The 20442-nt window shown below is 52.4% G+C and overlaps 1 protein-coding gene across 2 annotated transcripts in view; it reads left to right on the top strand.

Annotated features, from left to right (window-relative positions):
* MAN1C1 (mannosidase alpha class 1C member 1) overlaps nucleotides 1-6573 on the top strand; it is a 132432-nt gene extending 125859 nt beyond the window's left edge. The window contains exons 9-12 of one of the 2 annotated variants that reach the window (XM_059915987.1): nucleotides 669-888; nucleotides 3415-3587; nucleotides 4721-4836; nucleotides 5836-5905. In XM_059915987.1, coding sequence (XP_059771970.1) covers nucleotides 669-888; nucleotides 3415-3587; nucleotides 4721-4836; nucleotides 5836-5839 — 513 coding nt within the window. In that variant the 3' untranslated portion in view covers nucleotides 5840-5905. Of the gene's footprint in view, nucleotides 1-668; nucleotides 889-3414; nucleotides 3588-4720; nucleotides 4837-5809 lie in introns of both variants that reach the window. The other variant, XM_059915986.1, reaches the window with a different exon arrangement.
* The last annotated feature ends 13869 nt before the right edge of the window (nucleotides 6574-20442 follow it).

Genomic DNA, 20442 nt, shown 5'->3' on the forward strand with positions numbered 1-20442 from the left:
GCCGGGCTTGGGCATCTGGGCGTCCTTGTCCTGATCGTGGTGTGGTGGGTGACCTGGGACACGCCACTCAACCCCTGTGTCTAGAGAGGGCACTACAGCCCATGTGCCTGCCTTTTGTGAGCATTAAATGAGGAAGCCTGTGATAAGGGCCTGTAGAGGGCAGCTGTTATTGTCTGTGGTCCTTTTTGAGAATCTGATCAAATATTACTGACCCTCTTCCCATGAAAATGCCATAAAGTGCAACATACAATTTTAGGGGCATTCTGGACCCCCTCCAGCCCATCCACAGGCCAACTGGGCTTCAGGTTAAGATTCCCTAACAGAGGATATAATGGAGATTGATAATAATTTTTAAAGATTTTTTTTTCCAAAAATTTTTTGAATGTAGAAGTTTAAAAGTCTGTGTAAGAGACTGGCCCTGGGGAGCTGCCTTGTGTCCAAGCCCCCCAGCAAGCACCAGGCCTCAGCTGGGTGAGTGGCAGAACCTCCCACCAGCCCCATCAGGGACCGCCCCCAGCCAAGGTCAGCAGGCCTCCTTTGTCTGGGATGGAGGGCTCGACAGAGCTGCACTTGCTGCCGTCTCCAAAATGTTCATTTTCCGTCCTCTCCCTTCCCTTCTCTACCCTCCCATGCCCTTCCTCCCTGCCCAATTCCCACCTTGCTCCCAGGCAATAGAGACCCACTTGCTGAATGTCTCTCCCGGGGGGCTGACCTACATTGCTGAGTGGCGAGGGGGGATTCTGGACCACAAGATGGGGCACCTGGCCTGTTTCTCCGGGGGCATGATCGCCCTCGGCGCTGAGGATGCCAAGGAAGAAAAGAGGGCCCACTACCGAGAGCTCGCAGCCCAGATCACCAAGACGTGCCACGAATCGTACGCCCGCTCAGGTAACCCTGCAAGGGGAAGGGGCAGCAGGAAAGACTGAGGCTAGACACTGGGAAGAACTGGAAAGACCAGGAGAGTGGCAGTGAGTGAAGGGAACACATGGACTTAGGGAAGCCTCACCTTGGAGGTTACCCGGAATTTGAATGAGGGGTGTGCTATCCACGCACAGAGATTGTGCCCTCAGTTAAAGGGAACACGGTGCTGTGTTAGCACTTTGTGTGTGCCGGGTGTCATTCAGCACTTGACATACATCATCGCTGACCCTCACAACACAGATGAGGAAACTGAGGCTCAGAGATGACCCGGCCATGTTCCCATGTGAGGGGCTCAGAGCAGAGGGTCCTCCAGCCCCTGAGGCAGAAACATTGGCTTCCTGAGCCTTTAGCAAATTCCTTCTCCCTGAGCCCCTACCCGTAAACGTACCTCTGCCTTTCCTCCCTGGAACCCTCACATTCAGAGGGTCTCACCACCTCCTGGCACCACCCCATAATCACCCTCTGATCCAAGACCCCCGGAAAGCTTGAGAGCTTCTGCACCATCCCTGCCAGCACTCACCGCAGAACTGTCAAACACTAGACTCAGAAACCACATGAGAGAATGTGAACCCAGCTCCTCATTTTACACGCGGGGAAACTGAGTCAGCCCAGAGCAGGGAACTGGCTTAGCCAAAGCCACACGGTGTATGAGTAGCTAAGCCAGGGCTAGAACCCAGGTCTCCTGATGCCCAACCCCACCTTGTGTGCTGCCTTTCTAAACAACACCCCTCAGAAAAAGCCCCGGGCCCCCCGTGACCCCAGAAGGGGCCCACCACTCTGAGTTGTAAACCCAGCCTTGGTTGGAGGAGAAGACCTAAGATCTGCAGTAAAAGATCCTGGCTCAAGTGCCACTCTGCCGCTCAGCAGCTGGTGGCCTCTGTTTTCTCATCTGTTCAATGGGAACAATAACACAGGTCTCCTGGGCCCCACAGGAGGTACTTGGCCCACGCCTTCAGCCAGCAGCATGGGAGACGTGTGTTAGCAGTCCACCGAAAACATGTCTGTGAGTGCGCCAGTGGAATCCAGAGCTCCTGGAGCTGTTTTCAGGAAGCCAGCAATTCGCAGTGGGTCCTTAAAACTGGTCTTCAATTCCCTTCAAAGAGCTATCTCTGCCAGCACCATAAACAAATAGGAAATCTCAGGAATAATAAAAAGCTTGCTATTGGTCGGGAACAATCAGCCCAGACCATAAAAGACAGTCCGCTTAATAGAGCACGTTGTTACAACCAGCCCGGCTCGTCCATGGATAGCTGCAGCAGTCGCTCTTGCCCTCACCCCATTAGCAGCTTGGCGAAACGGCTGTGTTCTGATGGCCAAGAGCAGCTGTGCCATCTGAGAGGCTCAGAGGAGCCAGGATCTGCCTAATTCCTCTTCCATGAAGCCCTCCATGAATGAGTAGCATGTCCTGCAAAGCTCCAATCTCTCTCTGAGAAAAAGCAGCCCAGGGCCTCTTGGGGTCCTGAGCCCTAATGGGAGGCGGGGGGCCCACATTAGGACCAGAGCTGGGCCCTCCGCTGACCTGACAGGATATGCAGGCATTAAAGGGAGGATGATCTGACCCACGTACCCTAAATTTTGGACCTAGAGAGTCAGACCCAGGGGAGAAAGAGAGAGAGGACAGCCTGGGGAAAGGGCATCAGACAGATCCAGGGTCACATCCCAGCTCGGCCACAACTTGCTGTGTTACCTTGGACAAATTACATAGCCTCTCTGATCCTCAGTTTCCATATGCACGAGAAGCAGATAATAGTATCTGCCTTACCAAAACAGCATTTTTTAAGGATTGAAATAAATGTATGTAAAGCACCCAGCACAGCCCTTGAACTCATAAATGGTGGTTGCAGTGGTGGTTATAATGGTGGTCATCCAGAAAACAGGAACAGCAACAAACTGACCAAAGCCAGACAATGACAACAAAACCCAGACCTCATCAGGCCTTCTTTATTCAGCTCCCTCTGCCTGAATATGTGCCTTCTGGGCGAATCTTCCCTCATCTCCACCTCAGCAGTCTCCCAAATTGTCAGCTCTGGAAGGCTGGTTCTGGGAAGTGTCAAAAGCAGTTCCCAGAGAAAGGGGGTCTGTGGAGAAGCATCATTGCATATTAGCAAATTAAAGGGTCTGGTAAGTCCTGTAGACAGGAGGCTTTCACTTTGTTTAACCCACTGTTCCCCAGATGTGCTTAAACCTACAACCCTTTCTTGGCTGAGCACTGGGTAACATCCTGCAGGCTAATGTCTCAAAATACACAGCTGAGGAGCACCACCCAAACTTCTGTCTCCCCGGACTGCTGGGAAGTTCATTTGGATTCTCAGGGTCTAAACTGCAAAAGTTTCGAGGCCTAAGGGTGTTGCTTTGGCCAGCCCATGCCAGCCCATCACCAGCCGGCCCCGGCCAGGGCTACCACGCCCCTTCCATCTCTCCGGGGGCACTGGGATCCTGAAGAGCACGAGGTGGGAGGTCTGACCCAGGCCCCCCGGTTGGTCATTCCTGCAGATACCAAACTGGGGCCCGAAGCCTTCTGGTTTAACTCAGGCAGAGAGGCCGTGGCCACGCAGACGAGCGAGAGCTACTACATCCTGCGGCCCGAGGTGGTGGAGAGTTACATGTACCTGTGGCGGCAGACCCACGACCCCATCTACAGGGAGTGGGGCTGGGAAGTGGTGATGGTGAGTGGCGGGGCGCAGGGGGAGGGTGGTGAACTGGTGGCAGGTGCCCTTGAGAATTCACAGTCAGGGTCCAAACCCAAGAGGAGGGGCAAGCCAGGCTGGCATCTGGCTAAAGTTGAGAGTGCAAAAAGGGTCAAGGTTTGGTTGCAGAGCCAAGAGTCCCCGGCCGGGCAGGAGCAGGCCAGGAACTTGTGAAGAGTGTTCTGAGTGCCCAATAATGTCAGCAAACTGAGAGGGGCGAACGCAGGGCAGCAGTCAGAGGTGGCCCAGCACACGCGTGGTCACTGCTCTCTGACGCTGAAGCCTGGACAGGTGACTTTAGATTTCTCCTCTCAAACAGGAACGGGCTGCCAGCTCACCTACCTCCCTCCTCTCCCCGAAGCTGGCCCAGCCCTGGGCAGCCCCCTCTCTGGGCTCTGCTCCCCCAATCCCCTTCCTCCTTTGGGGCAGGTATCAAAGGCAGGGGTGGGGATTCCAGAAGGTTCTTGGATGGATGCCAAGCCTTCTCTGCTGTTCTCCCCTGGGCCCACTGCTCTTGGAGGCGCAGACTTGGTGGGGAGAGCCACACTCCCAGAGCACATGCTCAGCTGGGGCGTGGGCCCTGCTCAGGCTCCCTGACATGCTTCATTGGCCAGAGTCCCCCTGCTTTCCTGAAGACCCTGGTTCTTGACCTTTGAAAGCCAAGTGTTTTGTGCTCCTGGGCCCCACCCACAGACCCTCAGTGGGTAAAACTTGCATTTCTGTACAAAAGGCAGGCACAGCCTCTGGCCCAGGGACTACATCTCTACAGGGAATCCCTGGGGCGTGCCGAGTCCAGTCCCCAAATCCCAGCCCCTTCCCTGACCTCTGTCCACCACTGTGGGTGAGTCTGTCAGGTCAGTCTAGTTCCCCGAGAGGCAGAGAACCTTCCTCTAAGTTCACGCCAGGTGAAGCGCTCAGGCCGGGCAGGGACTAAGTTCTCCGCGTGGGCCCAGGGAGCGTGGTGATGGCAGGAATTCGGCCTGCTGCTCCCACCAATGCTGGGGTCCCCAGCCAAGGGGTGGGAGGGCCTGCCTGTTCGAGAGCTGGGCAGGCGTGAATCTTGAGGGGGGCCTCTCCTCTCCCCACACCAAGGCTGCCTTCCTTTCCTTCAGGCCTTGGAGAAATACTGTCGGACGGAAGCCGGGTTCTCTGGGATCCAAGACGTATACAGTAAGGTTCCCGACCATGACAACAAGCAGCAGACTTTCTTTCTAGCGGAGACACTGAAGTGAGTTGGGGGCTCGGCCGGTGTTCTTCCCAGAGGGCAACTCGGGCTTTTCTTAGGGAAGGGGGGGGGGAGCAGAGGGGAGGGGCAGGGGGCAGCAGTCCCTTCCTTCACCATCAGTCAAGTTCTGCTGTCCCAGGAGGGGGGCCCAAGAGGAATGGAGGCTTGGGATCCAGGGGCGGGCCTTGGGCCAGGCCAGTTTCTCCACGCAGAGTGAGGCTGGGCTGGACTCCACCCCCCTAAGCATTAGCTATGTGAGAATTTAACTTCTTTAACCTGTCTCCTCAAGTTACTTAAGTTCTCTGAAACTGTGCCCTTCTGTGAAATGGGCAGAATAATAACCATGATGGTGTCAATCCCGGTCACTGCTGCAGTTCTGCTGCTGCGCTGTTCCCCTCCTTTCTTGGGGCGAAAGTTGGCCTCCTCGTTTCCTCGCTGTTCCCTAAAGCAGTCCCCTTGTGCTTTAGCTCTTTAGGATGGATTGGATGGTCTGTTCCTTCCATTAAAAACCCCCATGGCTTGGAAACCTGCAGTTCTGGAGTCACGACTCCCTGTGCGTTCTAGCGCCCAGATATCTACTTGAGTGTCGAGTCTGCTGGTACATAAGGAAGCAGCCGAGTCCTGGAGTAGCCCTCAGGCCTCCCTGCAAAAAAAAGAGAATCTAGGCCATACAGGGTCCAAAGAGGGCCAGGTGGGGAAAGCACCTGAGGGAAGCTGGCTGGGGGGGAGGTACAGAGCAGGGGCTGGGACAGAGCCGGGATTAACCGGCTCTGTGTGACCTAAAGCTCAGTGCTCCCCTCCGCGTCCACAGCTCCTCCCGGGGACGAGCCCTCCGGGCACATTTGGGGTCTCCGACCTCCCTGTGCCCTTGGGCACAGGCCTGTCACAGAGGCCCCTGAGATTCCTTCCCAGTGGGTGCCCCCTTCCCCAGAGCGCTGACAGCCTGTGTCTGGCTCCCCTCCCTGCCGGGGCACAGGTATCTCTATCTTCTGTTCTCTGAAGATGACATGCTCTCCCTGGAAGACTGGGTGTTCAACACGGAGGCCCACCCGCTCCCCGTGAGCCGCTCGGACGGCTCCGGCAGGGGCGGGGCCTGACTCCCACCCGTCGCCCTGCCGCTCCGGGCCCACCTCTGCGGGATCTGGGGCTGTTCTCAAACGGATTGGAGACGTGGGCCCCTGCCTGGCGGGCCCGGCAGATGTGTTGGACGAGCAACTTCTTTTCCTCTGTGAGGAGACAGGACTCGGAGACACAGCGATGGCACACCGGGCCCACACGTTCCTTTCCACGGAGAATTTCTGTGAAACCTGCTCACTTGCCATTCCAGGGCCAAAGCACCGGAGGTTTGCATTGCAGCCTCGTGTATTTGATTCACTTCCTTTCGTTTTGGAGGTTTTTTTGGTTTTTGCTTGATTTTGCCTTTTCTCTACAGTTGTGTTTTCTCACAGATTTTAAATATAGTTTTCAAAATCATGTGCTTTCAAAAATGGTGTCATGCCAATAAACTAAACCTTAAAGTGTTTGCACACACACACACACAATCTTGACCCCATTTTCTATATTTTGAATTCCTTTTGCCCAACGTTTACTATACGTTCAATGATGTGTCATTTACCTTATAATTTGAGGAGAGGCTCCCCTTTGATTTGGGCCTAAGTGTCACGAATCACTAGTGCTGTTTTCATTATTGTAATGGAAAAATCTGTAAAGTTACAATAAAGGACTTTATTGAATAAGAAATACAGTTGGGTTCATCGCACATCAGTGACTCCTGGGGAAATCATTGCAATGCTATCATCAGAAAGAATAATCAAGCAGCAGTTGATTTAAGGTATAAAGATGCCAACTTCTATTACCTTCCCTTGAATTGGTCCTAATATATTCAGGAAAGGTGAGGGCAACCCTTTAAATGAAGTTGGATATTTATACTTACATCAAGGCTTGGAAGAGGCCCAGAGAGGAGCAGCAACTTGCCTGAGGTCCCACAGCCAGTAAAGGCAGAGGTGAAACCCCTAGGGTTTGCTCACCACCCCAGTCCAGGGTTCATCTATTCCATCATTCAGCAGATACTTGGTGAGTGCCTGCAGGGGACCAGACATGGGGACGCAGCTGTGAGCGGGACAGTCATAAGCCCCGCCCTCAGGGAGCATACAGGCAAGCAGGGACACACAGACCGTGAAGGAGAATGACTGCAAGTTACATGAAGTGCTCCAAAGGAGACAAGCAGGCTGAGGCACTAATGTCTGGACCTACCTTAGAGGGTCAAGAGAGCCTCTCTGAGCAGATGACCTTCAAGCTGAGACCTGGAAGGTAAGACTATCCCACAGATCCACTCTGCTCCTGAACGTCACCCCTGGGAGGGGGCCATTCTGCAGGGCAAGGAGGTCAGGCCCCAACACTGAGGAGAGAGCTTCCCCTCCCTCACCCTCACCCCTTTGCAGCGTGTCCACACAGCTGACTTCACAGGACGATCCCGAGTCCTTCCCCAGGCTCAGCCACTTCATTTTGGCTGTTAGTGAACTTGAGTAGCCTCTGGGGTGCTGGGGACCTGGGCCAGGTGACCTGGCTTTAAACCCTCACTGTGGGAACCTGGGCAGGTCACCTGTCTCTCTGAGCCGCTCTTTTCCATCAGGCAGAGAGCAGACCCTCCACCTCGCAAGGTTCTCATAAGTGGGATGCCGCTGGCGCCCTGGAGCTGTGGGAAGTGCTGCTTCCTTGTTCTGGAGACTCAGATGCTTCCGGCATGTTCTTAAGCAGTAGTTAGAGCTACAGGGAAGCTGTGGCTATAGCAGGAGCCCAGGCATTTGGTAAATAAGTTGCTGCCTGAACCCAGAAAATCACTTCACTCTTGACAGGCACCAAGATGGTATGGCTCCAGTGACCTGCTTGGGCCCATTTTTTAAAAAGCAAAACAAAAAATTGATTACACAGATATTATAGAAAGTTTAGAAAGCTTATCTTTATAATAAGCTGAAAGAAAAATCATTCACTTTCCTACCCTCCAGAATAAACACTGTTACATTTTCTTCTAGATCTTTTTCTATGAAGGTACAGAGTATATTTTGCAAACATGGTGTCATACTGTGGCATCCTGTTTTGTTATAATCTGCTCTGCACCAAATGCTATATTATGAACATCTTTCCACGTCAACATACATTTATCTCATTGCTGTACCTGGTTGTGTAGTATTCCATCATGGGCTGTATCACACTTTCTGGATCTGAGCCCCAATTGTTGGGCATTTGGGTTTGTGTCAGTTTGGATTCTTAGCTACAAATAATAGAAAATAATAGAAACCAACTCTAACTTAAGCAAAAAAAAAAAAAAAAAAAAAACAAAGAATTAAAATGCCTTGGAGTGGCTCATGGAATCTCAGGAGAGTGAACAGCTAGACATCAAGAAGGACTAGGAAGAGGATTTGATTTGGCCACGGATCCAGTTTGCAAGAACCAGGAGGCAGCCTCCCCAGGCACCACCACCAGGACGGGTGAATCCAGATGTTCGCTCCAGATGCTACTGTGTCTCTTCAAGGAAGTGAGCTTCCAAATGGTCTGGCCTGGGTCACGTGCCTCCAGACAAAGGGAGGGCTAGGCATCTTGACTGACAGGCCCACCGAGACCCCATGTAAGGGACAAAAGGCTGTTCCCTGGAGAAAAAAATGAGGCTTGCTACCAAAATAACAGACCTGCCTGCTGGCAGAGCAAAAACAGCAGGACTGTTCTCAGGCGTGACTTTAATTTTTTTCAGCATTATAAGAGAGTTATGAAAGCACACTGGACCCGTCCCATTTTCCCCGGTCCAACTCCTTGGAGTCAGTTCCTGGAATGTCTCTCCAGGGCAGAGCCACTTAGCAGTTCCCCAAGACCCCAGGCTTCCCCGCTGGGCCTATGTCGCTGTCCCCGCTCCTGCCCACAGCATTCTTGTCTTCTGCGTTATCGCTGGGAGCAAGCTGTAAAAATGAATATTTTAAAATTCATCCTCCAGGAAAGCCCTTGCAGGTGGAGAAATATCATCCTTTTGGTAACTTAACTCCATTCCGGGGATAAAAATAAGTAAGACCCAAGGTAGACTGAGAGGAGAGAGGAATTAAGGGATGAGTCATCCTCACTGAAGGAGGAATCGAAACTCAGGAACCATTCCCAAAGCAGACCCCTCCATCCCCAGCCGGGGTAGGGTGGGGAGGCCAGCGTGCTGCCAGTCTCATTTTAAGCCTCGTCTTTGCCCTTGCTGCACATGGAACCACCTTTTTCACCTGTTTTCTTCATGGATGGGCTTGATGCTGGTTCCTTCCCAGAAAGCTTCACTAGCACCTGGGTTTAGGCACTGAGGCCTGCGGGGCATCACGTCCCCGGGAAGGGGGGATACAGCCCTTTGCAAGATGCCTCCCTTTAAAGGACTGTGTGTTTGTTCAGACTGGCTTTATACACTGCATTGTGTCTTTGGCAATTTGCAAAGTTCAAAAGCCAAACATGTTGGTAAGAAAGGCAAAAATAGAAAATCTGATTTAAAGGCAGCATCCCTGAGATCCAGAATGTGAGTTTTAGTTCTGTTCTCTGTACTTTGGAGAGGTGACCCCATCATGGTTTAAGAAGGTGCTAGCTGTGGGGAATGGACCAGCTGCGCCATAGGGAGCTAACCTTGGAAGTATGCTGATTGATCACGTGGCACAGAAATGCTCAGCCCTCTGTGACTCATGCTTAATCACACACTACTGGGGGGACAGGTTGCGGATGCTATTTTTTGTATCTAAAAATATCTGATTGGTTTCCTATATTTGGGACAATATTTTGATCCCGCTCAGCCTGTCTCTTAAGTCAGAGCTTCTCAAATTTGAATGTGCACCTGAATCACCTGGGGGTCTTATTAAAATGCAGGTTCTTATTCAGTGGGTCTGGCATGGAGTGTTTCTAACAAGCTCCCAGGAGATGCTGCCGCTGCCGGTCCTTGAACCACACTTTGAGTAGCACGGCCTCAGTGAATGGCCACTCCTTTAGTTTCTGCCCTTTATGTGCATCCCTGGAGTTGGTGCTGGCATGGCATCTATCGGTACCTTGGCTACAGAGGGACCGACCTCAGAACAGGTGTCTATCACCTACGCCGGTGGCTCCTGCTCCTCCAGGACAGTCAAGATAAGACAGGAGCAGGCTCACTGGGGGCTTAGAACAATGCTGTCCAGTAGAACTTTCTGTGATGATGGAAATGTTCAAAAGGGTGAATATTTGAACTGCTGTCCAAAAGGGTGGCCACAGGTGGATATTGAGCATTTAAAATGTGGCAAATGCGACTGAAGAACTAAATTTTTAATTTTATTTCATTTTAGTTAAATTTAAATAGCCACGTGCGGTTACCGGCCGCCATTTGGACAGTGCAGCCTTAGAGCTCAGAGAGCCAGTCCTCTGCTCGCTGACTCCCTGCCCCACCGGAGCCTCCACCACCTGCATCGTTACAGAAAGAATCTTAGCACAAAACATATTGTTTGGGGACTGGACGATTCCTTTGAACGTACATGGTTTTTTGTGTTTTTTTTTAATAAATTTATTTATTTATTTATTTATGGCTGTGTTGGGTCTTCGTTCCTGTGCGAGGGCTTTCTCTAGTTGTGGCAAGTGGGGGCCCCTCTTCATCGCAGTGCACGGGCCTCTCACTATCGCGGCCTCTCTTGTTGCGGAGCACAGGCTCCAGACGCGCAGGCTCAGCAATTGTGGCTCACGGGCCTAGTCGCTCCGCGGCATGTGGGATCTTCCCAGACCAGGGCTCGAACCTGTGTCCCCTGCATTGGCAGGCAGATTCTCAACCACTGTGCCACCAGGGAAGCCCCACATGGTTATTTTTATATGCATTCCAGCCTCTGTTTTCTGCAAAAGCCCCTGGTTTTTGCTTTGTTTTGTGTTTCTTCTCACTCACTGTTTATCTGCAGATTGGCCTGCATTCGGTCAGGTTGAAGTTAAGAAAGGCAGAATGGCAGGCCAGGAGAGGAGGAACACAGGCCAAAACCGAATGGACCTGGATTCAGCTCCACCCTGCCCTTTCTCTGGGCTGTGTGACCTTGGGCAAGCCCCTTAACCTCCCTGAGCCTCTGCTTTTCCATCTGTGGAAAGGGAGGGTGGTTTCAAGGGTGAATTGAGCTCCTTAGTGTAGGAACTCAATACATATAGTGATGATTGTTATTGTTATTATGTGAACACTCTTCTTAAACTATAAACCTTGCGTAAATGTGAGGCAAAACACTGCTGTCAAAAATTATTATTTTTTTTAACAAAATGCTATGAAACTTGGAGGAAACCACGTCAACCAGGCCCAAGAGACAGACCAAACTCTCAAAGCAATAAATCTGAACATTTTCTGTTTTTCGCATAGAACAAGCACATTGCTGTTAGCCCTGAATCTGGAAAATTGGGAAGTTGGGATGAAGATTTGTAGGCTGTCCAAGGGCTTCCAGGGGCCAGCCTGCTTGTGAAGGATGCTCAGGCAGGGGTGGAGGGCTGGAGGAAGATGCTGAGAGCTTGCCCAGGACGCTGGCAGAGTGGTGTCTCTGCTTTGGAGGGTGTTTGAGGTCCTTTTCGTCTTTCCTCTTCATGGAGACCCTGAATCCTTCCTACAACTTTGGAAGGGAGGCGAGGCCTGCAGCTATTTACGGAGGAGGAAACTGATTTGATTAGTCCACCTCTCGTCCCATGGAGACAGTGGGGAGACAGGCCAGAGCTGCTTATCACTCTCCACGTGGGGATGTCCCCAATCTGGGGGCTGAGATGAGAGCATGCCGAGTAGAGGGAAAGGTTTCACACACACACACTCACATACACACATACGTACGCATGCATTCGCATGCATACACACTCACACACATGTACACCCTCACATGCACACACACAAACACCCAAACACTCACACATTCACACATATACACATGCACAAACACACAATCACACCCACTCACGTGCACACACATACACACACACACAAACACACCCCTCGACTTCCCTCTCCTAAGCCTTAGGATTTATTGGCCAACCTGGCAGTCACCAGGGGTTGGCTGTCTCCCGGTAGGGGGGGGCGGGTGTGGGGAGTTGACCCAGATCGTCCCAGCTCCATCAGGAGCCCCTCACCACCAGTCCCCTGAGACCTGGAAGGCGCGGGGCGGGGGGGGTGGCCAGGGAGATTGCGGATTCTGCGCTGGGCTGCAGAATGATTCAGAACTGGACAGTCATTAGATCCGTGGCTCCCAGAGTGTGGAACTGGGTCTCAGCACCAGCAGCACCTGGTAGCTTGTTAGAAATGCAAATTCTCAGGCCCCGCCCCAGACCCACTGAATCAGCAGCTCTGGGGGCGCCCAGCAGCCTGTTTGTAACAAGCCCTCTGGTGACTCTCACTCAGGCAGAGGTGGGAGAACCGATGCTGGCTGACCTCCAAGGCCACCCAATGCCCCAGAGCGAAACCTATGCCTGGTCAGTCTCCATCCCATATCGCTCCCGCCTCAATTCTGCATGTGTGGCTTATCAGAGGTTCTGCCATAAACCAAAGAAGAAGAAGTCTGCCCCCCCTTTGAACAACAGAAACACCCTCTGATCACTTAATTCTCTCCTCAAAAAAATAAATAAAATTCACAATGAAATCTCTTTGTCACGGAAACTGAAATCCAAGGAAATTGAAGTCCAAACTCCTCCTTCTCCAATTTTTATTCTGCACAGTTTTGACCAGAATAAAAATTCTGCTCTCAGTTTTTTTCCTTAGATGTCAGGCCCTCTCAGATGTTGGGGTTCCTACAGCTGCAGCTGAGGAACCATCTCCTACATCACTGGAGGTGGCCCTGTCACCTCCTCCAATGCTGAATTAACCTGACCCTGAGTTTCTGGAGCATCTTGCTTTTCTGGGGTCAGGCTCAGTAGGACGTGAAGAATCCCAGCAACAGCCAGAGGTTAGAATCTACAAGCAAACTCCACTTTCTCTGGCTGTCATCCCTGCAAAATAATGCTCCAGAGCCCTGCTAATCCAGACCCATGATGCCCTCATCATGCAGGGGCTGGAACAGTGACAGAGAGTCCCAGGTGGAGAAAAGCCTCAGCCCTTCCAGGGGCCAGGTGGTGTAGCCTCGGGGGCCACTTCCTCTAACCTGGAGGAGAAACCCTGTACATGCTTGGCCTCCTCCCAAGGACGGAGGCATTAGGGATACTTCCATCTTCTGCAATTCTTTAGAGAATTTCAACTGTGGCAGTCCTAGGCCTTAGGACCTGCCTGGGACCCTCTCCAGGCACGATTCTGCGTATTTTTAATGACTAGGTACCTTTGCTCCTGGTTGCTGGCGCCCAGCTGATTGGAGCGTGGGCTCTGCCTGGGTCACATTCTCCACCCCTCCTATGTGCAGGAGACCCCACGTTTGTAACAGGTCCATTCCCTACCAGGCCATCTGTGCTTTTCTCTCTGCATTTCTCTATCCATTAAGTTCTTGAGATTGGGTTATGGGGCTCATTGCTGCTGCCCTGGGCACTGTTCTGGAATCCTCCAGGCTTTGTAATTCAACAAGTAGCCGTTAACCATCTCTGCTGCGCAATGAGCAAGGTGCTAAAACTGCAGCTGAGAACAAGACAGACAAGGTGGCTCTTCCCACGGGGCTTCCAGGCTAGTGACCGAGATGTAAACATATCTGTAAGGTGAGTGCAGGCGGAGGCCACGGACAGGGGACATGTGAGAGTAACAGGGGGGACACAGATGGGGAGGTCAGGGACGCCCCGGGGAGCTGACACGTGTGACAGAGCATCCCAGGCAGAGGGAACAGCGAGTGCAAAGGCTCAGGGGTGGGAAGTTCTAGTGTGTCTGAGGAGCGGGAAGCCAGCAAGCCAGGGGGAGGCGCTGTCCTACCGGCTGGAAGAAGTCGGACAGACGGGGCTCCACCCTGCAGGCCTCTAGAACTGGGCGGAGTTTGATTTTAACCTGAGAGCAGCAAGAAGCTAGGAAGGGTTTGAAGCTGGGGCGTGAGATGACCTACTTTCCATTTTTGAAAGTTTCCTCTCACTTCTGAGTGGAGAGGCCTAAGAATTCTTTTTTTCCTCTTACATCTGTCTCAGTGGAAAACCATTCTTGGGTTCCTAAGCAGAAGCTTCTGGAACCAGTGCCCCCAGGAGCGCAGAGAGAGGCCAGTGCCCTCTGCCATGTGTTCCTGCGGCCCGTCCTCAGCCTCTGCACTCTTCCGGTCTCGGGCCTGGGAGACTTCAAGCCACCGGAGCCGCCCTTTGACCTTCGTTCCTGCGGCTTCCACTCCACTCCGTTCCCCCCCCCGCTCCTTTCAAGCAAGCCCAGCTGCGTTTCTTAAAAATAGAAGCCTCTTCCTAAGATGGCTCTTCTCCTTCCCTTGTGCATACGGAACCAAGGCTGTTTGTGGGGTCCAGGGTCTTCCTCTCTTTTCTCTTTGGAACCTTCTGGATTTGTGGCAGGTACGAAGTCAAGTTGGGTTCTGGGTCTCAAACATAATACTCTCACCACCTTCACCCCCTCCCCGTGGGGAACGCCGGCCAGGAGACGGCCTGCCATGGGCGTCCCCCACAGGCCTGGATTTCACCCACCTGCCCACGCCATCCCCACACCCCGCTCTGCCTTAGAGCCCTCCCAGCACTTCCCGGAGGGTCCTGACTCCACACATTTCTGGGGCTTTCCCTCTGGCACATGGCTCCCCACCTATAATCACCATGTGGCCTCCACACCTTCTCTGCCCAACGCTCACCTGCTGGCCAAGGGGTCCACCCTGACTGCTGCCGCCCACCGTGGCTTTAAGGGCCCCCAGAGGGGTGCCCTGCCCCCAGCTCTCCGGGGAACATCTGACAGTGCTCTCTGAGATCCTGCCTCTGTCTCTGTTAAATCTCTCCAGGATCCCTCCCATTGAGGAACACTTCCAATGCCTCCAACCCCTTGCTCCCATCTTGCGAGACTGTCAGCCTCCTCTTCCCTTTGCATCTTTGTCTCTGCGCTCACCCTGCCCTTAAGGAAATCCCCCCCTTGCTCCACCTCAATCACCATGTCTTCCTTCATTTTACTTTCATTTTTCTGCTTTAAATCAGTCCTGTTTCTCCTTGAGCTTTTAAATGAAACTTTTTTTAAAAAAACTTTTTCTGGGGGGGTTGGTAATTTCTTATTTTTTATTTAGCACCCCCCAAACTGAAAATAGAGTGAAAAACAGTTGAAAATTGAAAATTGCCTAATGTCATAGGAATGTTTACTAAAAAAGAAATAATAAAACCTTTTCGATTGAGGTTTAATGTAATCCAGTAACACGTGTAAAGGACAGTAATTTTAAATTCACAGCTCAGGAAATGTTGACCCCTGTACAGCCCTTATGACCACCTCCCCGATCAAGACAGAACATTCCCAGCCCCCCGGAAAACTTCCTCCTGCTGCTTCCTGTCAATACCTGCCATCCCCAGAGTGAATCCTATGCTGACCTCGTCCGCCGCTAATTTCAGCACAAAATCTTTTAATTCCCTTCTTGGTCTTTGAATTATAAAAATTCCACTGAGTTTTCCTCTGTCTCAATTTGTAAGAGACAATGTATAACGATTTATCTCCTATATAATAAGGGCCCTCACACTTTTTGTCTGGCCATCATAAAGCCCTCTTCTATCCTTTGTGGTTAAAACCTCTGAAGTACACAACTAAGATCAGAGCTTATGAAATAAAGCATCCTGGAGGCACCTAAGATATGTCCGTCCCTTGTAGGGCGGCCGGCTCATCCCAGCTGGCCTGGGATTTTGCAGCTGTTCATAGTGAGCGACCCTCAGTCCTGGGCAAACCGGGAGGTTGACCCCCAACCCCTGTTCTCTCCGTGGCCACAGTTCAAAATGGACACGAGGAGCAGAGCGTGGGGCTGTTAACTCCGCACCCTCTTCCTGTGCCTGACACTGTTTGAAGGCCCCCAAATGGCAGATTCATTTTCTGTAGCTTGTGTGGAACTTGGCTGTCTTTGCATTTGAAACTCTCAGCTTCCAGTCCTGAATGAGCAACAGGATCACGGGGAGGGTGGTTTTATAAAAAGGAAAAATTCTTCCGGATTTGGCATTCGATGCTTAGCACTCCAAAAATCCCACAGAGGAAAACTCAGCTAGTGCTCGCTGCAGCCCAGTGATTCTCAACCCTGACTGTGCATCAGAATCACTGGCGCACTTGGGAAAACGCTCCCCACTTCTCCAAACCAACTGGGGTGGGGGTCGGGCTGGGGCTCTGGTCTCTCTTCAAAGGCCCCAGGCGACGCCGGTGGCAGCCAGGCTAGTGATGCTGAGAATAAAGCAGTGCATGTGGGCAGAGTCCCAGGGGCCGGCCCGACCCCAGGAAACAAATCTCTCTCTGCCTGGACAGCATGAGAGTCTAGCCAGAGGCTGTCGTGACCCCTACAATCAATCTATTTTCTGGCTAATCACAGCCCCAGCCCCGCGCCTTTGAGTCCAGCCAAAGCCACTCAGCATTCCAAGGCTCGGCCACATTTGTGGCCACATACAGCTGCTGTGGCCACACAGGCCAAAGGCCTCTTCCCTCTCCTTTGAGATCTCATTGAATCTGGTGGCTTTAGATGTCATCCAGAGGCTGGGGACTCCCAAGTCTCTAGCCCAGGCACTGCCCCCCTGCAGCTCCGGACTCCCACACACTGCCTCCCTGACAGCTTCAGGCTTTGCTCCACACGGGCAGCTCAGGCATCTCCACACTGCAGCCCCGACCCAGCTCCCCCCGCCCCGCCTGGGCCTCTCAGGCTTCCCCGCCTCGGGAATGGCACCACCATCTACCCGAGCTCAAGCCCAAACCGATGCTTGTCTTTGCTCTCACCGCCCTCCTCTGACCCATCAGCAAGCCCTGTCTCTCATCAGCCGCCGCATCGCTGGCTGCATCCTCCCGCCTCTCTCCAGGAGCCCAGCCCCTGACATCTAAGGGCTGGGAGCTGAACGAGCCTCCCGTCTCCCTCTTTCCACTCTTGCTCCCCTCAGTCTATCCTTTACCCAGAAACCAGAAAGGTCTTTTTAAAAATGCTTTACCGGGGACTTCCCTGGTGGCGCAGTCGTTAAGAATCCGCCTGCCAATGCAGGGGACACGGGTTCGAGCCCTGTTCCGGGAAGATCCCACATGCCGCGGAGCAACTAAGCCCGTGTGCCACAACTACTGAGCCCGCGCACCACAACTACTGAAGCCCACGTGCCTAGAGCCCGTGCTCCGCAACAAGAGAAGCCACCGCAGTGAGAAGCACGGGCACCGCAACAAAGGGTAGCCCCCGCTCGCCGCAACTAGAGAAAGCCCACACGCAGCAACGAAGACCCAACGCAGCCAAAAATAAATAAATAAAATAAATAAAATTTTTAAAAATGCTCTATTGGTTTATAATTTATATGCCATAAAATTCACCCATTTAGAGCAGACAATTCTTTTTTTTTAGTATATTCACAGAGTTGTACAACCATCAACATAATCTAATTTTAGAACATTTCATACCCCCGAAAGAAGCCTTGTAGCTATCAGCTGACACTCTCCATCCTCTCTCCTCCCCTTCCCCACTCCAGCCCCAGGCAACCACTAATGTACTTTCTGTCTCTGTAGATCTACCCATTCCAGACATTTCACATAAATGGAATCATACAGTATGTGGTCTCTGTGTCTGGCTTCTTTCATTCAGTTCTCTCATTCAGTATAATGTTTCTGAGGTTTGTTCACACTGTAACACACCTCAGCACTTCAATTCTTTTAATTGAGTAATACCCATTGTATGGCTATACCGCATTTTGTTTATCCACTCATGAATCGAAATCTGGGTTGTTTCTCTTTTCTGGCTACTAGAAAGGTCTTTTTAAAAACAAATCACGTCACTCCCCTGCTTAAAACCTTATGATGGTCTCCCATCATATCTTAAGTGAAACTTGTTGCCATGGCCTGCAAGCTCCTTGATGACATGGCCCCAGTTTCTGTCACCAAGCTTTTCTCCTGTCACTCTCCCAATAACTCACTCTGCCTTCTTCATGTTTCTTGAACACACCAAGCTTGTTTCTACCCCTGGGCTTTTGCCCAGAAGAGGAAGGGCATCCCAGGCAGGAAGAGGAAGCTTGTTTCCTCTTCCCTCTGCCTGGGATGCCCTTTCCTCCGTTCTCCACAGAGCTGGCCTCTTCTTTTCACTCAGGTTGCAGTGTAAGTGTTACCTCCTAGCTGAAGTCACCTACCCCCGCCTGTGTCACTCTGTTGCACCTTGTTTTACCCCTTCGTGCTCACCATTATCCGAAATTATCTTCTCCGTATGTTCATCACCTCTCTCCTCCTACTAGAATATTTAGCTCCAAGGGAGGAAGTACCCTGTCTGTCTTCTTCGCTACTGTGCTCCTGGGATGTAGCATAGCTGCCGGCACAGAGTAGGTACTAAGTTTGTTGAGAGGCCCACGGGGTCCAGACAGGTAAAGTCACTCCTGCAATGGCACCAGAAGCCTCAGTTTTCCCAAGTGACACTTTGCTCCCATTTGGAATGCCGGTCCTATTACTGGCTGCCAAGATGTTAGTGTTGGGTCTGAGGCGAATCACCCCTCTGACTCTCCAAGGTCTCAGACGATAGGGGAGAAACACAGAGCCACATGGCTCTCACTACCCCCCAACCTCACCCCCACCCCCACCGGTTTATTATCTCAGTAGAGCTAGGGTAGAAAATCCTAATTTCGTCTTACTGCCTGGAGAGTGGCAGAGCCTCCTGCCGGAAAGAGACCCGTTCCTGGCGAGCTAACCCCGGGAGACAGGAAGCAGAAGAAAAGAGGATGCTTCCAGAAGGCAGGCAGGTGTGGTTGTGTGTGTGAGAGAGAAAGAACCACGGCCAGGGTTTGAGGCAGTGACCCTGCCACCAAGGCTACAGCAAGGCCCGGCCCTCCCTCCTCTTCCAGTGGGTGGGTGGAGTTTGGGGAGTATTTACACCGACCCCTGGCTCATGGAAGCGGAACTCCTGTGCCTCGAGGCAGAAGCAGGGACACCGTGGGCGGGGAGCCGCCCTCAGCAGTCTGAAGGTGCGTGGTGGCGCAACGTTCCTCCCTTCTGGTGACTGTATTGTCTCCAGGATGAAATCCAAGATTTCCACATGCTGGGTGGAGCCCAGCCTGTCTTTCCTGCATCCTCTCCCTTCACAGCACCCTCAGTCCCTCTGCCCAGAACCACTGGACTACGTCCTCACAATCCCATGGACATGCCCCCAGGCCTTTGCCTCTGTTCTTCCAGTCCCTGCAATGCTCTTCCCAGTGCTCCGCTGGTGACCTCCTGAACGCAGGCCCGCCTGGACTCCTGCTCCGTGAAGCCTCTCCTGACCCCTCCTGACAGTCAGGGGGACCTTCCCCTGCACACATCCCTCTTGTCAAGCACTCATCTCCAGGGAGTCGGCGTATCCCTGGAGGATACTTGTCTAGAAGACCAGACTCCACTTTCTTCTCCGATGGATCCCCAATGCCCAGAACAGAGCACAGAAGACCCTCAACAACTATGTGTTGAATGGGTGAATGAGTGATGCCCCTGCTAACCGGTGAGCTCCTCAAGGACATGGCCAACGTGCCACTCACCTTGGTGCAGTTTCCAATTGCTGTTACTACCAAATACCACCCTTGCCCTCTCGGGGGCCAGAGACAAGGTGCCAAAGAGCTCCTGTAGGGCACTGGCCACAACTGCCCCGCTGGCCCAATCTTTCAAGGCTCTGCCCTGCTCTGCCCTGGCCCTTGGTTTGGAGGCAAGCCCTCCTGGGAACAGAAGGACACCCAGCCCTGCTCCAGGGCCAAGGCCCAGAGCTGACGTCTCCCCAGAGCTGGGTCCCAAGATTGACCCTTTTGCCAGAGGCTCACTGACCTGATTCAAATCCTGCAAGCCCACCCCTCCCCTCCAGAAACCCCTTGAGCTTTGAGAGACACGCCCCTCCCAATCTCAGCCGAATCTCTCCAGCCCTGGGCCACCGAGGCCAGTGGGGTGTCTGTCTTTAACAAAAAGCAAGTGTAACAAGTAAAAGTAACCTGGCAAAGAAAACTTCCCTCATTTATTTTCCAGGGGCCTTGGCTCATCAATCTTCCCACCTAACCTGCTCTGTTATCTGTTAGCTTTGCTTCTTGATAGAATGGAATTTGGTTTTCTAATAGCATTTGTCGTATGCAAGGTGTCCCCAAACATTAGCGGTAATGAGTTGGAAGTGGCACAGTTGGACGCCTTCGGAAGCCAACACTAGATGTCAGGCCCTCAATGGGTCCCTTCGAGGATATGGGCCGAGAGCTGGGCCCAGGGCCCACAACTCTTGGTCCCTGGGAGGCAAATCACCCAAAAGACATGGGAGTGCCCATGATGTGCTGGGTCACGCATGGGCACTGGGAAGTCAGGACCCTGCCCACATGGCACTGTCATGGCTGGTTACCCATGAAGGACAGAAGTGGTGGTAGAGACCAGCTCCGCCCCCACTCAGTCGTTTGGACCATCCCCTGAGAGGCCGCATGGCAAGAGATTTGGACTCAGATAGACCTGAGTGAAAGGGCTAAGGCTCCTCAATTTTATTTTATTATGATGATGATGATGGTGATGATGATGATGATGATGTCCTTGCCTCACAGCTTGCGGGATCTTAGTTCCCCGACCAGGGATCGAACCTG

The sequence above is a fragment of the Balaenoptera ricei genome, chromosome 1, assembly GCF_028023285.1.
Source record: "Balaenoptera ricei isolate mBalRic1 chromosome 1, mBalRic1.hap2, whole genome shotgun sequence".
NCBI classification, from domain to species: domain Eukaryota; kingdom Metazoa; phylum Chordata; class Mammalia; order Artiodactyla; family Balaenopteridae; genus Balaenoptera; species Balaenoptera ricei.